This window comes from Oncorhynchus nerka, linkage group LG13 (assembly GCF_034236695.1).
Source record: "Oncorhynchus nerka isolate Pitt River linkage group LG13, Oner_Uvic_2.0, whole genome shotgun sequence".
Lineage (NCBI taxonomy): Eukaryota > Metazoa > Chordata > Actinopteri > Salmoniformes > Salmonidae > Oncorhynchus > Oncorhynchus nerka.
In genome coordinates, this window is record NC_088408.1 from 95,719,329 (window position 1) to 95,739,109 (window position 19,781).

At 44.1% G+C, this 19,781-nt stretch overlaps 1 protein-coding gene across 1 annotated transcript in view; it reads left to right on the plus strand.

The window, feature by feature from the left end:
• LOC115140712 (AP-4 complex accessory subunit RUSC2-like) overlaps positions 1-16,447 on the plus strand; it is an 82,169-nt gene extending 65,722 nt beyond the window's left edge. The window contains 6 exon segments of the mRNA XM_065026877.1: positions 3,130-3,235; positions 3,424-3,470; positions 12,165-12,305; positions 12,308-13,334; positions 13,542-13,718; positions 13,845-16,447. Coding sequence (XP_064882949.1) covers positions 3,130-3,235; positions 3,424-3,470; positions 12,165-12,305; positions 12,308-13,334; positions 13,542-13,718; positions 13,845-14,055 — 1,709 coding nt within the window. The 3' untranslated portion in view covers positions 14,056-16,447.
• Positions 16,448-19,781: the final 3,334 nt, after the last annotated feature.

Below are 19,781 nucleotides of genomic sequence, written 5' to 3' on the forward strand. Positions count from 1 at the left end.
TGACCAAAAACCGGAACAACCCTCCAACATTACTTTGACATCTCCCTGGGGGTTCTAACGGATATTTATCTCCGTCCATGAACCTCCATTACATTACTTTGTGTGCAGTGGGGGTTTTAGAAAGGTGTTTGGGAACATTCACACGTAGGCCTACTGCCTTGTGTACATTGCAGCGGCTAAAATGTGAAGAAATAATAGTTTATCAACATTTTAAGGTAAACATTCAGAGCTATTTCATCAGCCTTATTAATTGATACGGCGTACACCTCCACTACATTACTTTGATAGGTATCAGTGGGGGTTAAGAAGTGAGTGGGTTATGTGGCGTATACCTGCTTACACCTCCATTACATTACTTTGATAGGTATCAGTGGGGGTTAAGAAGTGAGTGGGTTATGTGGCGTATACCTGCTTACACCTCCATTACATTACTTTGATAGGTATCAGTGGGGGTTAAGAAGTGAGTGGGTTATGTGGCGTATACCTGCTTACACCTCCACTACATTACTTTGATAGGTATCAGTGGGGGTTAAGAAGTGAGTGGGTTATGTGGCGTATACCTGCTTACACCTCCATTACATTACTTTGATAGGTATCAGTGGGGGTTAAGAAGTGAGTGGGTTATGTGGCGTATACCTGCTTACACCTCCATTACTTTGATAGGTATCAGTGGGGGTTAAGAAGTGAGTGGGTTATGTGGCGTATACCTGCTTACACCTCCATTACATTACTTTGATAGGTATCAGTGGGGGTTAAGAAGTGAGTGGGTTATGTGGCGTATACCTGCTTACACCTCCATTACATTACTTTGATAGGTATCAGTGGGGGTTAAGAAGTGAGTGGGTTATGTGGCGTATACCTGCTTACACCTCCATTACATTACTTTGATAGGTATCAGTTGGGGTTAAGAAGTGAGTGGGTTATGTGGCGTATACCTGCTTACACCTCCACTACACTACTTTGATAGGTATCAGTGGGGGTTAAGAAGTGAGTGGGTTATGTGGCGTATACCTGCTTACACCTCCATTACATTACTTTGATAGGTATCAGTGGGGGTTAAGAAGTGAGTGGGTTATGTGGCGTATACCTGCTTACACCTCCATTACATTACTTTGATAGGTATCAGTGGGGGTTAAGAAGTGAGTGGGTTATGTGGCGTATACCTGCTTACACCTCCATTACATTACTTTGATAGGTATCAGTGGGGGTTAAGAAGTGAGTGGGTTATGTGGCGTATACCTGCTTACACCTCCATTACATTACTTTGATAGGTATCAGTGGGGGTTAAGAAGTGAGTGGGTTATGTGGCGTATACCTGCTTACACCTCCATTACATTACTTTGATAGGTATCAGTGGGGGTTAAGAAGTGAGTGGGTTATGTGGCGTATACCTGCTTACACCTCCATTACACTACTTTGATAGGTATCAGTGGGGGTTAAGAAGTGAGTGGGTTATGTGGCGTATTGTTACGCACGCCTCTATGAAGAGGGAACGCAACACCCTGCTACAACTAAACTCTCTGTGAAGCGAAAAAGGTATGGACTGTAGGTGCGAGTAAAAATGACAACAAGCAGAATGTGGTACCGTTTACAAGGACTTTATTCCTTTACACGGTAATATGGGGAAAAAGGGGCTGGACGGAACCAAAGCAAAGAAAGTAAATCTCAAAACCTCCCCCTCTCCTATCTTACCTGCCTACCCACTACTTACCTAATTTAGCACCACCTGGTGCCCTAACCAAAATACAGGGGGTGGTCCGCCCAGGTCTTACCTAGTGTGCCTAGACAGCGAATATGCTACGGGTATATGTATGCCCGCGGGCATCTTGCCTAAGCACTCCCAAGGTGCCTTCCCCTTCTTCCCCTGGGAACAAATGAAACAGAATATTAAACCATTTTCAAACAAACGACATCAAATAAGCTCTATCTGAGCAACAAACTCACAAAATATACCAACTCTCAGCAAAATCAACCTCTAGCAAAATCTCTAGCAAAATCTCTCAGAAAATCTCTCTACAAAAAGCTCTCTCTCCTGAACAGAACACTGGCATTTATATATCTTCAGATGGAATGGGTAATTGGAGACAGCTGTCTTGACGAGGGGGCGGAGTCAGCTCTCCAATTAGCCATGGAGTCGACCAATCAGCTGCTTGAGGGATTTCCGGAGCCATTTCCTGAAATAAACACATGCACAAACTACAACACATAAACTGGGGAACGTAACAGTATACCTGCGTACACCTCCACTACACTACTTTGATACGTATCAGTGGGGGTTAAGAAGTGAGTGGGTTATGTGGCGTATACCTGCTTACACCTCCATTACATTACTTTGATAGGTATCAGTGGGGGTTAAGAAGTGAGTGGGTTATGTGGCGTATACCTGCTTACACCTCCATTACATTACTTTGATAGGTATCAGTGGCTTACACCTCCATTACACTACTTTGATAGGGGTTAAGAAGTGAGTGGGTTATGTGGCGTATACCTGCTTACATCTCCACTACATTACTTTGATAGGTATCAGTGGGGATTAAGAAGTGAGTGGGTTATGTGGCGTATACCTGCTTACACCTCCACTACATTACTTTGATAGGTATCAGTGGGGGTTAAGAAGTGAGTGGGTTATGTGGCGTATACCTGCTTACACCTCCACTACATTACTTTGATAGGTATCAGTGGGGGTTAAGAAGTGAGTGGGTTATGTGGCGTATACCTGCTTACACCTCCATTACACTACTTTGATAGGTATCAGTGGGGGTTAAGAAGTGAGTGGGTTATGTGGCGTAAACCTGCTTACACCTCCACTACACTACTTTGATAGGTATCAGTGGGGGTTAAGAAGTGAGTGGGTTATGTGGCGTATACCTGCTTTCACCTCCACTACACTACTTTGATAGGTATCAGTGGGGGTTAAGAAGTGAGTGGGTTATGTGGCGTATACCTGCTTACACCTCCACTACACTACTTTGATACGTATCAGTGGGGGTTAAGAAGTGAGTATATGAAAAGCCCACTGAAAAATAAGTGGGTTAAATCGTCTTACAATGCATGAGTTTTAATCCTGACCTCCCTCCCTCCCCTCCCTCCCTCCCTCCCTCCCTCCCCCTCCCTCCCTCCCTCCCTCAGGCCCATCTACCCGTGTTCTCCACAGCCTGTTCTCCAAAGTGTCCCAGTACTCAGAGTTCACCAGCCACAGTATGAGACTCAACGCATTCATCTTCGGACTGCTCAAGTGAGTACACTACCTCTATGTTACCGAATTCTAGCAGTCATCACTAACAGTCCTGTACTCTGTGTCTCCCTCCTGTACTGTATCTCACTGTCACAAACCTTAAGGCTCTAACTCAGTATTGGTTTACGTAGCGATACAAAGTAACTGGCTCCTTTCTTGTTTATCTCTTGTGTTTTTCCCTGTTTCAGCTTGCGATCTTTGGAGTTTTGGTTCAATCACCTCTACACTCATGAAGGTATGCACATCTTAAGGGTTAAGGGTCAGACACACAGAGAAATCTGACTGCAGATAGGTACTTAGCACCTCTGCCCAGTGTCGGCATTTAGTTTGTTGTGTAACTCCAGACCACAAAAAACTCCAAAAAAAGGAAAACAGGTTGCCAGTCAGCCGTGAATCAATACAATGTTTTAACGCACCACGGACAGCACACATCATTCTACAAAGCGCAGTGGCCGGGAGAGTTCTGTAGATGGTCGGCACCATGGACAACAGCATGCAAAACCATTTATCGCAGCGCATGAAGTGCTCATTTAGCAGACAAATATATCTACTGTATGTAGGAAAGCGCCCATTTGGTAACGTCTGATTTCTGATTGGCTGACCACGTCCACCACACATTGTTTTCTTTGCCTCACACAAGTCAACTAGGTCTGTTTTTTAACATCCATTGCGAATCATAATTCCTCAGTATCTGAAAATGTTTCCAACACTCCCAGCCTCGATAATCACCAAACCGTTTGCAAAGATAAATATTGTGATCTAATGATCCCATATATCCAGTGTAAAAGTCATTTTAAAAAACATCTTTCTGTCCCGAGCTCACTGGCGCAGGAAACTCTGAGGGCCCGGAATAGGCTAGTTAATACAATGTTGCATGTTCGCTAGCGATAGCTCAAGTCAGGACAGATAGAGAGGCAGACAGGCGGAATGTTGCATGTTCGCTAGCGATAGCTCAAGTCAGGACAGATAGAGAGGCAGACAGGCGCAATGTTGCATGTTCGCTAGCGATAGCTCAAGTCAGGACAGATAGAGAGGCAGACAGGTGGAATGTTGCATGTTCGCTAGCGATAGCTCAAGTCAGGACAGATAGAGAGGCAGACAGGCGCAATGTTGCATGTTCGCTAGCGATAGCTCAAGTCAGGACAGATAGAGAGGCAGACAGGCGGAATGTTGCATGTTCGCTAGCGATAGCTCAAGTCAGGACAGATAGAGAGGCAGACAGGCGGAATAGAGAGCTGAATGTGATTGAAATAATCAGAATTTTTAACAGGACATTTTCTAGTGTTTTCATTTGTTGGCTTTAGGCCTATATACTGTATTTGACTTAGCTGACGATGGAAGTTATAGGCTTATTGCTGCATCTCTGAGTTCTATGCTCTCATGTCTTTAGTCGCCAACAGATGGCGGTGTATCAGTATGTCCATATGGCAGAGGCTGGTGCTCTCATGTCTTTAGTCGCCAACAGATGGCGGTGTATCAGTATGTCCATATGGCAGAGGCTGGTGCTCTCATGTCTTTAGTCGCCAACAGATGGCGGTGTATCAGTATGTCCATATGGCAGAGGCTGGTGCTCTCATGTCTTTAGTCGCCAACAGATGGCGGTGTATCAGTATGTCCATATGGCAGAGGCTGGTGCTCTCATGTCTTTAGTCGCCAACAGATGGCGGTGTATCAGTATGTCCATATGGCAGAGGCTGGTGCTCTCATGTCTTTAGTCGCCAACAGATGGCGGTGTATCAGTATGTCCATATGGCAGAGGCTGGTGCTCTCATGTCTTTAGTCGCCAACAGATGGCGGTGTATCAGTATGTCCATATGGCAGAGGCTGGTGCTCTCATGTCTTTAGTCGCCAACAGATGGCGGTGTATCAGTATGTCCATATGGCAGAGGCTGGTGCTCTCATGTCTTTAGTCGCCAACAGATGGCGGTGTATCAGTATGTCCATATGGCAGAGGCTGGTGCTCTCATGTCTTTAGTCGCCAACAGATGGCGGTGTATCAGTATGTCCATATGGCAGAGGCTGGTGCTCTCATGTCTTTAGTCGCCAACAGATGGCGGTGTATCAGTATGTCCATATGTCAGAGGCTGGTGCTCTCCGCATAGTCCAATTTTAACCTTTAGATTTGTATAATTTTACTGCAGATTTGTACGGTTAACAACGTGACAATGATTGCGAGAAACAAAAACTTTATTATTGAAATGAAACTGTTCAGAGAAAATGTGCAAACTGGCCCACAGATTGGTAGAAATGGTAGGATAAAGCTTCCCCAAACTTCACTATTCATTACTATTACAGCCATTAAAACATGTGTAAAAGCACAAGCGCGTGCACACATAAGATGTCCCATGAAAAAACATGCCTGTCCAACTGATTCCTTCTGGCTCTGGGTCTGCATTCAATAGAACAAACTGATTCGTTCTGGCCCTGGGTCTTCATTCAATAGAACAAACTGATTCGTTCTGGCCCCGGGTCTGCATCATGCATTCAATAGAACAAACTGATTCGTTCTGGCACCGGGTCTGCATTCAATAGAACAAACTGATTCGTTCTGGCCCCGGGTCTGCATCATGCATTCAATAGAACAAACTGATTTGTTCTGGCTATGTCCATTGGCAGAACAAACTGGTGCTCTCATGGCTCCGGGTCTGCATTCAATAGAACAAACTGATTTGTTCTGGCACTGGGTCTGCATTCAATAGAACAAACTGATTCGTTCTGGCCCCGGGTCTGCATTCAATAGAACAAACTGATTCGTTCTGGCCCCGGGTCTACATTCAATAGAACAAACTGATTTGTTTTGGCCCCGGGTCTGCATCATGCATTCAATAGAACAAACTGATTCTCTCTGGCCCCAGGTCTGCATTCAATAGAACAAACTGATTCGTTCTGGCCCCGGGTCTGCATCCAATAGAACAAACTGATTCGTTCTGGCCCCGGGTCTGCATTCAATAGAACAAACTGATTCGTTCTGGCTCCGGGTCTGCATTATGCATTCAATAGAACAAACTGATTCTCTCTGGCCCCAGGTCTGCATTCAATAGAACAAACTGATTCTCTCTGGCCCCAGGTCTGCATTCAATAGAACAAACTGATTCGTTCTGGCACCGGGTCTGCATTCAATAGAACAAACTGATTCGTTCTGGCTCCGGGTCTGCATTATGCATTCAATAGAACAAACTGATTCGTTCTGGCATAAGATGTCCCATGAAAATGCATTCAATAGAACAAACTGATTCGTTCTGGCTCCGGGTCTGCATCATGCATTCAATAGAACAAACTGATTCGTTCTGGCTCCGGGTCTGCATTATGCATTCAATAGAACAAACTGATTCGTTCTGGCTCCGGGTCTGCATTATGCATTCAATAGAACAAACTGATTCGTTCTGGCTCCGGGTCTTCATTATGCATTCAATAGAACAAACTGATTCAATAGTTCTGGCCCGGGTCTACATTATGCATTCAATAGAACAAACTGATTCGTTCTGGCTCCGGTCTGCATTCAATAGAACAAACTGATTCGTTCTGGCTCCGGGTCTACATTATGCATTCAATAGAACAAACTGATTGTTCTGGCTGGGTCTGCATTCAATAGAACAAACTGATTCGTTTCTGGCCCCGGGTCTGCATTCAATAGAACAAACTGATTCGTTCTGGCCCCGGGTCTACATTCAATAGAACAAACTGATTCGTTCTGGCCCCGGGTCTGCATCATGCATTCAATAGAACAAACTGATTCGTTCTGGCACCGGGTCTGCATTCAATAGAACAAACTGATTCGTTCTGGCTCCGGGTCTGCATTCAATAGAACAAACTGATTCGTTCTGGCACCGGGTCTGCATTCAATAGAACAAACTGATTCGGGTCTGCATTCTGGCATTCCTGGGGTCTGCATTCAATAGAACAAACTGATTCGTTCTGGCCCAGGTCTGCATTCAATAGAACAAACTGATTCAATTATGCAACAAATAGAACAAACTTATTCGTTCTGGCCCGGGTCTGCATTCAATAGAACAAACTGATTCGTTCTGGCCCGGGTCATTATGCATTCAATAGAACAAACTGATTCGTTCTGGCCCGGTCTGCATTCAATAGAACAAACTGATTCGTTCTGGCCCGGGTCTACATTATGCATTCAATAGAACAAACTGATTCGTTCTGGCTCCGGGTCTGCATTCAATAGAACAAACTGATTCGTTCTGGGGTCTACATTATGCATTCAATAGAACAAACTGATTCGTTCTGGCCCGGGTCTGCATTCAATAGAACAAACTGATTCGTTCTGGCCCGGGTCTATGCATTCAATAGAACAAACTGATTGCTCTGGCCCCAGGTCTGCATTCAATAGAACAAACTGATTCGTTCTGGCTCTCGGGTCTACATTATGCATTCAATAGAACAAACTGATTCGTTCTGGCTCCGGATCTGCATTCAATAGAACAAACTGATTCGTTCTGGCTCCGGGTCTACATTCAATAGAACAAACTGATTCGTTCTGGCCCCAGGTCTGCATTCAATAGAACAAACTGATTCGTTCTGGCTCCGGGTCTGCATTCAATAGAACAAACTGATTCGTTCTGGCTCCGGGTCTACATTATGCATTCAATAGAACAAACTGATTCGTTCTGGCCCCAGGTCTGCATTCAATAGAACAAACTGATTCGTTCTGGCTCCGGGTCTACATTCAATAGAACAAACTGATTCGTTCTGGCCCCAGGTCTGCATTCAATAGAACAAACTGATTCGTTCTGGCTCCGGGTCTGCATTCAATAGAACAAACTGATTCGTTCTGGCTCCGGGTCTACATTATGCATTCAATAGAACAAACTGATTCGTTCTGGCTCCGGGTCTGCATTCAATAGAACAAACTGATTCGTTCTGGCTCCGGGTCTGCATTATGCATTCAATAGAACAAACTGATTCGTTCTGGCCCCAGGTCTGCATTCAATAGAACAAACTGATTCGTTCTGGCTCCGGGTCTACATTATGCATTCAATAGAACAAACTGATTCGTTCTGGCCCCAGGTCTGCATTCAATAGAACAACTGATTCGTTCTGGCTCCGGGTCTACATTCAATAGAACAAACTGATTCGTTCTGGCCCCAGGTCTGCATTCAATAGAACAAACTGATTCGTTCTGGCTCCGGGTCTGCATTCAATAGAACAAACTGATTCGTTCTGGCTCCGGGTCTACATTATGCATTCAATAGAACAAACTGATTCATTCTGGCTCCGGGTCTGCATTCAATAGAACAAACTGATTTGTTCTGGCTCCGGGTCTACATTATGCATTCAATAGAACAAACTGATTCGTTCTGGCCCCAGGTCTGCATTCAATAGAACAAACTGATTCGTTCTGGCCCCAGGTCTGCATTCAATAGAACAAACTGATTCGTTCTGGCTCCGGGTCTGCATTCAATAGAACAAACTGATTCGTTCTGGCTCCGGGTCTACATTATGCATTCAATAGAACAAACTGATTCGTTCTGGCTCCGGGTCTGCATTCAATAGAACAAACTGATTCGTTCTGGCTCCGCGTCTGCATTATGCATTCAATAGAACAAACTGATTCATTCTGGCTCCGGGTCTGCATTCAATAGAACAAACTGATTCGTTCTGGCTCCGGGTCTACATTCAATAGAACAAACTGATTCGTTCTGGCTCCGGGTCTACATTCAATAGAACAAACTGATTCGTTCTGGCTCCGGTCTACATTCAATAGAACAAACTGATTCGTTCTGGCCCCGGGTCTACATTCAATAGAACAAAATAATAATCCCAAAAGGTGTACAAATCAAGGTCCCGTTTTAAAACATCCTCCTCCTCTCCTTCATGTTGGCAAACCTGCCAACCATTTTGTCTTTGTCGATGTCTATGTCCCGCTCAGTACAAAGAAAAGTGAGTTTGGTAAGTCTGGCCTCATTCATGCACGCAAATAGCACTCGGCACTGCTGATGGGAATGGTTTTGTAGATGCTGATGGGAATGGTTTTGTAGATTCTGATGGGAATGGTTTTGTAGATGCTGATGGGAATGGTTTTGTAGATTCTGATGGGAAGGGTTTTGTAGATTCTGATGGGAATGGTTTTGTAGATTCTGATGGGAATGGTTTTGTAGATTCTGATGGGAATGGTTTTGTAGATTCTGATGGGAATGGTTTTGTAGATTCTGATGGGAATGGTTTTGTAGATTCTGATGGGAATGGTTTTGTAGATGCTGATGGGAAGGGTTTTGTAGATTCTGATGGGAATGGTTTTGTAGATTCTGATGGGAATGGTTTTGTAGATGCTGATGGGAAGGGTTTTGTAGATTCTGATGGGAATGATTTTGTAGATTCTGATGGGAATAGTTTTGTAGATTCTGATGGGAATGGTTTTGTAGATTCTGATGGGAAGGATTTTGTAGTTTCTGATGGGAATGGTTTTGTAGATTCTGATGGGAAGGGTTTTGTAGATTCTGATGGGAATGGTTTTGTAGATTCTGATGGGAATGGTTTTGTAGATGCTGATGGGAAGGGTTTTGTAGATGCTGATGGGAAGGGTTTTGTAGATTCTGATGAGAATGGTCAGATTTGGATATGCTTAGTGCATGTCGTTAGCAGTGAGGAATGATAGGACTGTGTCAATGTTGAGATCCATGGCTAACTCGGAATACATTGTGCGGAAAGTGAGGAACTCATCCACAACTTCCTTAGGCTTGGAAATGTCTTCCAAGTAGAAACGTGTGAGCTCAAGCATATTATTTTCTTCTTCAGGGTGCTGTGGTTTGAGCACAAAGAATAGTCGTGCCATTTCTCTGAAGCCGGCATATCAAACTGCCCCACAAAAACATCAAGTATGCAATAATATGCATCAGCTTCAAAGCGCCTTCTGCTTTCCAGAATTGGGTCGTCCTCTGTATCCTCGTCATGAAAACTCTTGCTCTTCTCTGCAAACTCAGTTTGCCTTGTTTTCTCGGGCCAATCTGTTTCTCAGTGTTCTCCCATCTTGTCGTAGGCCTCATCTGTGAGCATCTGTCTGATCTCAACCATGCAGGTGTCAATGAGATCCACTCCAGTGTTTACATCTATCCAATCCTTTTGCAGATAGTTAGAAAATATGTACGTCTTCTTTAGTAAACTGTTCCAAAACACCAACATACATTTTGAGAGCGTGCCGTTGGCTTTAGAGGCGGACTTTGGCGTTTGGCGTTGTATGGTTATGGTGTTTTATTCAGCGCAGAGCTTCAAGGATCTAGGTCAGGCTCTGAACAACCGCTTCTCTGGCCTGTTTCCTGCAGGCCCACCTTGTGTCTGATAGGTTCTTCAGGGGCTCCCGAGTGGCGCAGTGGTCTAAGACACTGCATCTCAGTGTAAGAGGTGTCACTGCAATACCTGATTCAAATCCAGGTTGCATCACATCCAGCTGTGACTGGGAGTCCCATAGGGCGGTGCACAATTGGCCCACTGTCGTCCGGGGTATGAAAATAAGAATTTGTTCTTGACTGACTTGCCTAGTTAAATAAACCAATAATAATATTTCAGGCTGAGAACAGCTCCCTGCAAGTGTTCCTGTTCCAACTGAAGTATTTTAAACTTTGGGAGGCTAGAAGCAGTAGGTATACAGGATCTTGCAGCGTTCATTAGTAGTACATGTATGTTGTGTGCTCAGCAGTGCACATAGAAAGCCTTGTTCTTATTTATTTTTGCCACGGGCGCGAGGCCATGCTTCCATTCAACACCCGCCCCATTAGCCACTGTCAGGCTAGAGCACTAACAACAGTGGTTGGATGTTCCATGTCATCTTTACGGTTGTCTTGTTGCAAGGACAACGACGAGGAGAAGAAGGTTGTAAGTGGAACACAGAATGCAATTAACGTTTTCTTATTCTGCCTTTCCTCGCGTTTTAACTGACTTGTACTTTCTATCAATTGTCCACCTGAATGTAACTTAGCAATAAACATGGTAGGCTACACGTCAATCAAATATGACAGGCCCCCCCAGCAGTAGCCAACCAGCAGCAGCTGTAAGTCCCAGGGGGCCCCTCAAGGGCGTATAGTGACAGACACAGCTGTACATGGCTATATAAAAATAAGCAACACCAGCTCAGACCAATTCCAATTTTAATTAAATAATGTAATATATCAATTCCGACAATGCTTTATAGTGTTAGAAAATGTTTTTCCTCCAGTTTGTTGGTACATCACCCCCCCCCCCCGCCCCCAGCTCCACGTAGCCCCCAGCTCCATGTAGCCCCCAGCTCCACGTAGCCCCCAGCTCCACGTAGCCCCCAGCTCCATGTAGCCCCCAGCTCCACGTAGCCCCCAGCTCCATGTAGCCCCCAGCTCCACGTAGCCCCCAGCTCCATGTAGCCCCCAGCTCCATGTAGCTAACTAGTGATCTAGTACACATTATTAAACATAACAACAAATCTTTCTTCAAGCACAAAACTCGTCAGCCAGATGTAAAATATGTAAAGACTTGTATTATGCATCAGTATTGTTTTAGTTTGAACAATGAAGAAGATGCTGGATGACACCGGGAGATGTGCACTTTTTTTTTTCATTTTTGTTGTCGCTTCTCTCGGCTCCCCCACGTGGAGTTTTGTGCTCTCTGATTGGCTTAAAGCTCAAGTTGTCGACCACTGCCGAGCATTGCAATTCTACAAGTAGAAACGTCAGGTTCGTCGGTACGCAGCAGGTACGTCTGCTGTTCTAGCAAGAGAAAGAACAGCCTCCTACTGTACTAAGTACCCTGTCGGCCATCAGATTTCTCAGCGTGTCTGACCTCTTAGAGAGAAAACAGATACGATTACAACCCATGTCTGGTATGCTTCTGCTAATCTCAGGTCATTATTGTAAACGCAAACTTCTTGTGATTTAAATAAAGGTTCGATCAAATAAAAGTCTAACCATTGTTTGTTCCCCATCCGTCTCTCTCCACCGGTCTTCCCCAGACATCGTAGCGACCCACTACCACCCGTGGGGTTTCCTGCCGTTGTCCCAGGGGCCCTGCCAGCCTCTATTCGAGGAGTTCCTTCTCCTCCTGCAGCCTCTATCCCTGTTGCCCTTTGACCTTGACCTGCTCTTTGAGCCCCGATTGTCCAGAAGGGCCAGGAACACCGTAGACGCAAGGAGCAGCTCTGCTCCGCCTCCACCGGCGAGGACCTGGACAAATCAACACGCTCCACCTTCCAGCTCATGAGGGGGTGGAGCACAGAGTCACGGAGGGCGGAGTCTATGAGAGATAAAAGGGAAGGGAGCGGGGCGGGGAAGAGAGAGAGGCTGGGTCTGAGACGAGAGGGAACATGGCCTAGGATGGAAGGGGTTGGAGAGAGAGGGAGTAGAGAAGGTATGATGCAGAGGACTGGGTCTAGGAGAGAAGGGGCGGGGATGGATCGTTTAGGAGCAGGACTTTTAGAAGCACAGCCAATGACGACGGAAGTAGGGACAGGGTTTGCCAATCTGTGGAGGGAGAGTGGGAGGGGGAGGGGCATAGTAAAGAGAGCAAATGGGGTGGGAGGAGAGAGCCAGAGGGAAGGGGAAAGTGAGGGAGGGAAGGAGGAGTGGAGGAAGGATAGACAGAGGGATTGGGCAGAGGAGGGTCGTCAGCGGCAGGAGCGTGATCGCCAGGCGTGCTGGTGGTACCAGCTCATGCAGAGTTCCCAGGTCTACATCGACCAATCAGCTCAGGGAGGCTCAAAGTTTGTCAAGACTGAGAAGAGGAAGAAGTCTGCGGAGAGGCGGAGCCAGCTCCCGCCCCCCAGGGAGGGCGTGGTGGAAGGGGCGGAGTCTAGCCAGGATGAGGAGGGTCTCAGAGAGAGAGGGAGAAGCAGGAAGAGCAGCTCCAGCTCCAGTGGTGAGTGGACGGGGTCCAGGGGAAGAGGAAGACTCTCCTGGATGGGGAGTCCCCCAGAGTCGTTGCTCACCCAGGACAAGGAGAACGAGACGGAACTGGGGGCCCCAGTGACAGGAGCACCAGAGGCCTCAGTGGCCCATCCAGCGGCCCAGGCTGAGTGTCCCTCCCAGGGCCAGGGCATGCGTTGGGGTAGGCTGTTTGGGTCCAGCATAGGAGGTGGTGGCACCCCCTCCAGGCCAGAGCAGAGATCAGCCAAAAGTCAGAGCAGGTGAGGAAAGTGAAGTGATGTAAACTGGTACAGATGATACAGTAATAATTTACTCTTTATTTTAATGACCTTTTAAGCATTTTCTGAGTATTAACCAAGACAATAATTTAGGACATGTACTTCAAAGATTACAATAAATCATTTGACACACAAGTTTGCAAGGAATTTTCAGTATTGATTTGGCTGTGCTTTGTTTGTCCCTCCCAGGCTGCCGTCCGGCTGGCTGACAGGTCTGGACATGTCCGTGCTGGACCTCGTAGCTCAGACGGTGGGGGTGGGGACAGGTAAGAGGGTGGAGCCTTCAGCTCCTATGGCCCCTCCCACTCTGAACCAACCCTCTCCACCTCTTCAGACAGCACAGGAGAGCCACACCAAACAACCCTGGTAAGGTCATACTTAATAAATGTTTTTATTCAACCAATATTTCAGCAGGATGCAAATACAAAATACAGGATACAAGCTACGTATACAAAATACAATGACACATATTTTCTTCTCCACCCCCCCCAGTGAAGTACGAGCCCTGTGCCACCACATAGCCACGGAGCCTGACCAGCTGAGTTTCCAGAAAGGGGACGTACTGAGGGTCCTGAGCCGAGCCGACTCCGACTGGCTCCTCTGCTCCCTGGGGGCCCAGCGGGGCCTGGTGCCTTTCATCTATGTTACCCTGAGGGGCATGGAGGACAGCCAGGTGCCCCAATGGCCTCAGGGACCACACTGACCTGACAGACTCAACTAGGGTTCCAAAATTCTGTTTTTTCAGAAATCACTGTTGGGAGATTCCTGGAATCAAGAGGTAATAAGGAGGAAATCTGTGATTCCTCCAACCGGGATTTCTGGTAAACCTAGGGATTTTGGTAAAGTTAGTCTGAACCGAGGGGCCACCGATTTTGCAACCCTAGCCCGAACCGAGGGGCCACATTAAGGAAGGGAGAGTGGGGAAAGGAGGAAAGGACTCAAGAGGACCAAATATGGACACACAGTATATATTCACTGGGTGGATACAAGACGATGGATACTCATGGAGGATGCTGATATGACTGATATGACTGATATGACTGATATGACTGGTATGACTGGTATGACTGGTATGCCTGGTATGACTGGTATGACTGGTATGACTGATATGACTGGTATGACTGATATGACTGATATGACTGGTATGACTGATATGACTGATATGACTGATATGACTGGTATGACTGATATGACTGATATGACTGGTATGACTGATATGACTGGTATGACTGATATGACTGATATGACTGGTATGACTGGTATGACTGGTATGACTGATATGACTGGTATGACTGGTATGACTGGTATGACTGGTATGACTGATATGACTGGTATGACTGATATGACTGATATGACTGGTATGACTGGTATGACTGATATGACTGATATGACTGGTATGACTGGTATGACTGATATGACTGGTATGACTGGTATGACTGATATGACTGGTATGACTGATATGACTGATATGACTGATATGACTGGTATGACTGATATGACTGATATGACTGGTATGACTGGTATGACTGGTATGACTGATATGACTGATATGACTGGTATGACTGATATAACTGATATGACTGATATGACTGGTTTAAAGTGTAATTATTGTACTGTGGGATGAAACACAGACAGATACACACACACATGTAAACATGCATGTATGTAAATATACATATACATATACATATACACACAGGCGCGAACAAACAGACTTCTCTACGCATGCATCTACACTAAACTCATGCATGCATACATTCAGAATATACTCACACACACACACACATGCACGCACGCACACACACACACACACACACACATACCAAAACAAACCAAAACAAACTGTATGGGAATACCAAACAGAGACACATGGCTAGCTACAGAGACTGCCTCAGCTCAGCCAATATATATATATACCACACCTAGCTGTGCTTTACTTTACCATGCCCCAGAAATATACTCTATCAATCACCTAGCTGTGCCACACTTTGAATGCAGATGCTAATGCTAAATGCTAGTGTAAATGCTAGTGCTAGTCCTTGTCCTAGTGCTAAATACAAGTGCTAGTGCTAAAGCTAGAGCTAATGCTAGTGCTAATGCTAATAGAAAACTTCAGGAGACTGGTTAAAGGACTTCATTAAATGTATCCACACTGACATCATGCTACTTGATTTACTTAATTAGCCCAGAGTACCCCTGCTTTGTAGTAGGATGCTAGTATGAAAAGTAGTGTTGTTACAAAACAGAAAAGAGAAAAAAAAGACAATATTGTTTGCGTGATCTATCTCTGGGTGTGTCTTCTGACAGCTGTCGTCGTTTCTCTGTGTGGGCTAAATACAAATGGACAGACAGATAAACCGGTTTGAACTGGCTTCATTAATTCCTCGTCATCTGCAAATTACTGATACTCATCATCTTGGTAACACAATGATTTTGGATGGACTTATAAACCTGACTGATTGGACAAAGCCAACAACATCCTCTGGTTCCTCCCTTCACTTCCTGTTTGTTTTCGTGGATGGGATGAACTGACCTATCACTGCAGGTGTTGGGAAGGAAAAGGGTGGAGCCGGGCCTAGTGCATGTAACCTAGCAACAAACTGACAATGTTTTTGTGTCTTTTCAACTCTTCTTCACCTCTGTTAGAACCCCAAAACCCTAGCTCCTCCCACCTGCTCCACCCCTCTCTCCTTTATCCAATAAAACTGCACAGCTTTCAGGAGGATACTGTACCTCTGGTACAGAGAAAACGAAGATGTTCAAGAGGCTATAATAAGCTATGAGCTGTATGTGTCTATATATATATCCAGACTGTAAATGCATATACGACTTATTTATTTATTGATTAACGACTAATGACGATATCATTTATTATCGTTGAGGAAAACCGTGTAGTAGAGGTGGATAAAGAAGGAAGGATGTGGAATGAAAGCAACACATGGCTTTGGAGGTCTGTTCAGGTGCTTTGGTGAATTTTTCTGAACGTGTTGGGGAGAAGGCTGTACAAACCAATGAAGAGCCAGCTCCACCCCAACCTCCCTATTCTAAAACGCTCTAAAAGTGGCTTTTCTAAAAAAATATATAATACAAGTACACTGAATGTTTTCATTTCAAGCAAAAAAAAGATATACTTCAAATGATTCAGATCGGTTGTATGTAATTGAGAAAGAGAGTATTGTTTATTGCGTATGCCGTAAAGTGCTTGAGAAAGAACCACGGGAGAGCTGATATGCTGGACGTATTTAGCCATGACCATGCCTATGGTCCCTACATGATGTTTTATATACGCGACGGTGCGTCCAACCAGCCACTTTCCCTGGGTTTCAGTCCTGAGAGCTCTCAGGTTATCTGGTGGGAAATATTTTTGAGGATAGGAGGCATTTTAGAAGAAACCCCAATGCATTTAGTGGATTCAGATGTTTCAAATGTTGCCTTAGGTTCAGATTGAGCTGTACAGGTAAACTAGGTTCAGATTGAGCTGTACATGTAAACTAGGTTCAGATTGGGCTGTACTGGTAAACTAGGTTCAGATTGAGCTGTACAGGTAAACTAGGTTCAGATTGAGCTGTACAGGTAAACTAGGTTCAGATTGAGCTGTACAGGTAAACTAGATTCAGATTGAGCTGTACAGGTAAACTAGGTTCAGATTGAGCTGTACATGTAAACTAGGTTCAGATTGGGCTGTACTGGTAAACTAGATTCAGATTTAGCTGTACAGGTAAACTAGGTTCAGATTGAGCTGTACAGGTAAACTAGGTTCAGATTGAGCTGTACAGGTAAACTAGGTTCAGATTTAGCTGTACAGGTAAACTAGGTTCAGATTGAGCTGTACAGGTAAACTAGGTTCAGATTGAGCTGTACAGGTAAACTAGGTTCAGATTGAGCTGTACAGGTAAACTAGGTTCAGATTTAGCTGTACAGGTAAACTAGGTTCAGATTTAGCTGTACAGGTAAACTAGGTTCAGATTTAGCTGCACAGGTAAACTAGGTTCAGATTTAGCTGTACATGTAAACTAGGTTCAGATTTAGCTATACAGGTAAACTAGGTTCAGATTGAGCTGTACAGGTAAACTAGGTTCAGATTGAGCTGTACAGGTAAACTAGGTTCAGATTGAGCTGTACAGGTAAACTAGATTCAGATTGAGCTACAGGTAAACAGGTTCAATTTAGCTGTACAGGTAAACTAGGTTCAGATTGAGCTGTACAGGTAAACTAGGTTCAGATTTAGCTGTACAGGTAAACTAGGTTCAGATTTAGCTGTACATGTAAACTAGGTTCAGATTGAGCTGTACAGGTAACTAGGTTCAGATTGAGCTGTACAGGTAAACTAGGTTCAGAATTAGCTGTACAGGTAAACTAGGTTCAGATTTAGCTATACAGGTAAACTAGGTTCAGATTTAGCTGTACATGTAAACTAGGTTCAGATTTAGCTGTACAGGTAAACTAGGTTCAGATTTAGCTGTACAGGTAAACTAGATTCAGATTGAGCTGTACAGGTAAACTAGGTTCAGATTGAGCTGTACAGGTAAACTAGGTTCAGATTGAGCTGTACAGGTAAACTAGGTTCAGATTTAGCTGTACAGGTAAGCTAGAGTTGGTAAAAAAGGATTAAACCCTAATATGATGTCAAAACATTGTGGTTTAAACCCTAGATTAGGGTTTGTAGAGCCTAAATAATTCACAATGAAATTATGTAAAGTAACATAAAAAATGATAGGTTAGAAGAACATAACATTGCCAGGACGAATCCACGAGGACAAGAAGTTCAATCAGATAAGAGTTAACCTAGCTTGTAGATAAAGGTGTATTATTACTCTTAAAAATGTATTTGTAAAAATGTATTTCGTTCTTTTATTTTGTTGTACAGTTATATTTTTTATATATATTTTTTCTTATTTTAATTTTATTTTACATAAATGATTTAAATATTTTGTTATCTCTAAATTAAATATATTTAAAATCTTCAATAATTAATTTTGAAAGAAAGGGGTTGAAATATGGATGGTAACAGCTGTACTTTAAGACATTATTGCGTTAATAACAAGCATTTTAAAATGTGAGTTAGTATCATGTTATGGGCAAAGGACATAACATATCATATTATGTTAAATGCCAGATATGGGGATAAATACCTACCCAAATTATTATGAATATAACCATATATTTGTTCTTGTGTTTTGGCACATATCTATCTTCATAACTTGAGGAAAGATGTCAGTTGGGCAGAAAATGTGCAGGAAATGTGCAGAAAATGCAGGATATGCAGATGAGGATGAGGGTTTTGTTAGTCTTCCAGGTACAGCTATTCATTGACATCCTCCTGCAGGGTCATACTACGGGACAGACAGTATTGTACTGTAGTAGAGGTCTTAGTGATGGATAGAGCAGGGGGAGAGAGAGAGAGAAAAGATACAGAGACATTTGTAAAACGGTGCAGATGGATTTTCCCTCCTTCATAATTAGAAGTGTTTCATTTATTGTTATATTTTTTAATCTTTATAATAGCTAGCGACCTCCTGTGGCCAAAATACGGTACTGGTTCTGGTCTTGCCTCTCTACTTGGGAGTGATAGGCAGAATTAGAAAGAAGCTAATGTATTCTCTCTCTCTCTCCGTCTCTCCTGTTCCTCTCGTCCATGTTCCGATAGAAGTAAACTGTTCCTCATTCTGTATTCCGTATCACCGTGGCACCACTACTGTTCTCCGTGCCCATATGACGTGTGTAACACGTCCGTGTCCATGCTATATCAACGTGCTATGGATGTTAATAACAAAGTGCTCATGTGATCATACTTCAAATGTCTCCTTTGTCTTTTGTTTCCGTCACACAATGATCTTCATTTATACAAATGACTTGTGCCCCTCATACGTGTTTGCGTCTCTATATGGCCACTAGATGGGGCCATTGTTCCACATTCCTAATTTGGATACACCAGGTTCAAGGGCTTTACTGACCTGTGGTTCTGGAAGTTCACATGCTGTCGGGCTGGAAACTTCTGTGGGACTTTAGGTTAACATTAATGTTGATGGATTGGAAAGCTGCAACACAAGGACCTGGAAGGGAAGTGGTTGAAAACAGTAACCACACTGTTTACTTGGTTCCACTTCTTTAAACTCTTTAAACTCTCTTTGACTTGTGTACTCGAATGTATTACTTTTTAATTTAACCTTTATTTATCCAGGTAGTCTCATTAACGATGTATTCATCCACAGTTTTTATGCAAGGAAAGTCATACCATAATCACGACATCTGTGATTGAAACAGGAAGTTTCGGTATAATTTTATAAATGTTCGTTTGACCAAGTGTGAGCTTTTAGTGTCAGTAAGAAATGAGGGTGGAAACGCCTTTATGTGCAAATATTGATATAATAACCATCATATCAAAGTAAACTTGGAGTCACTCGTTGCTATGGTGTGTGGTCCTCCCAC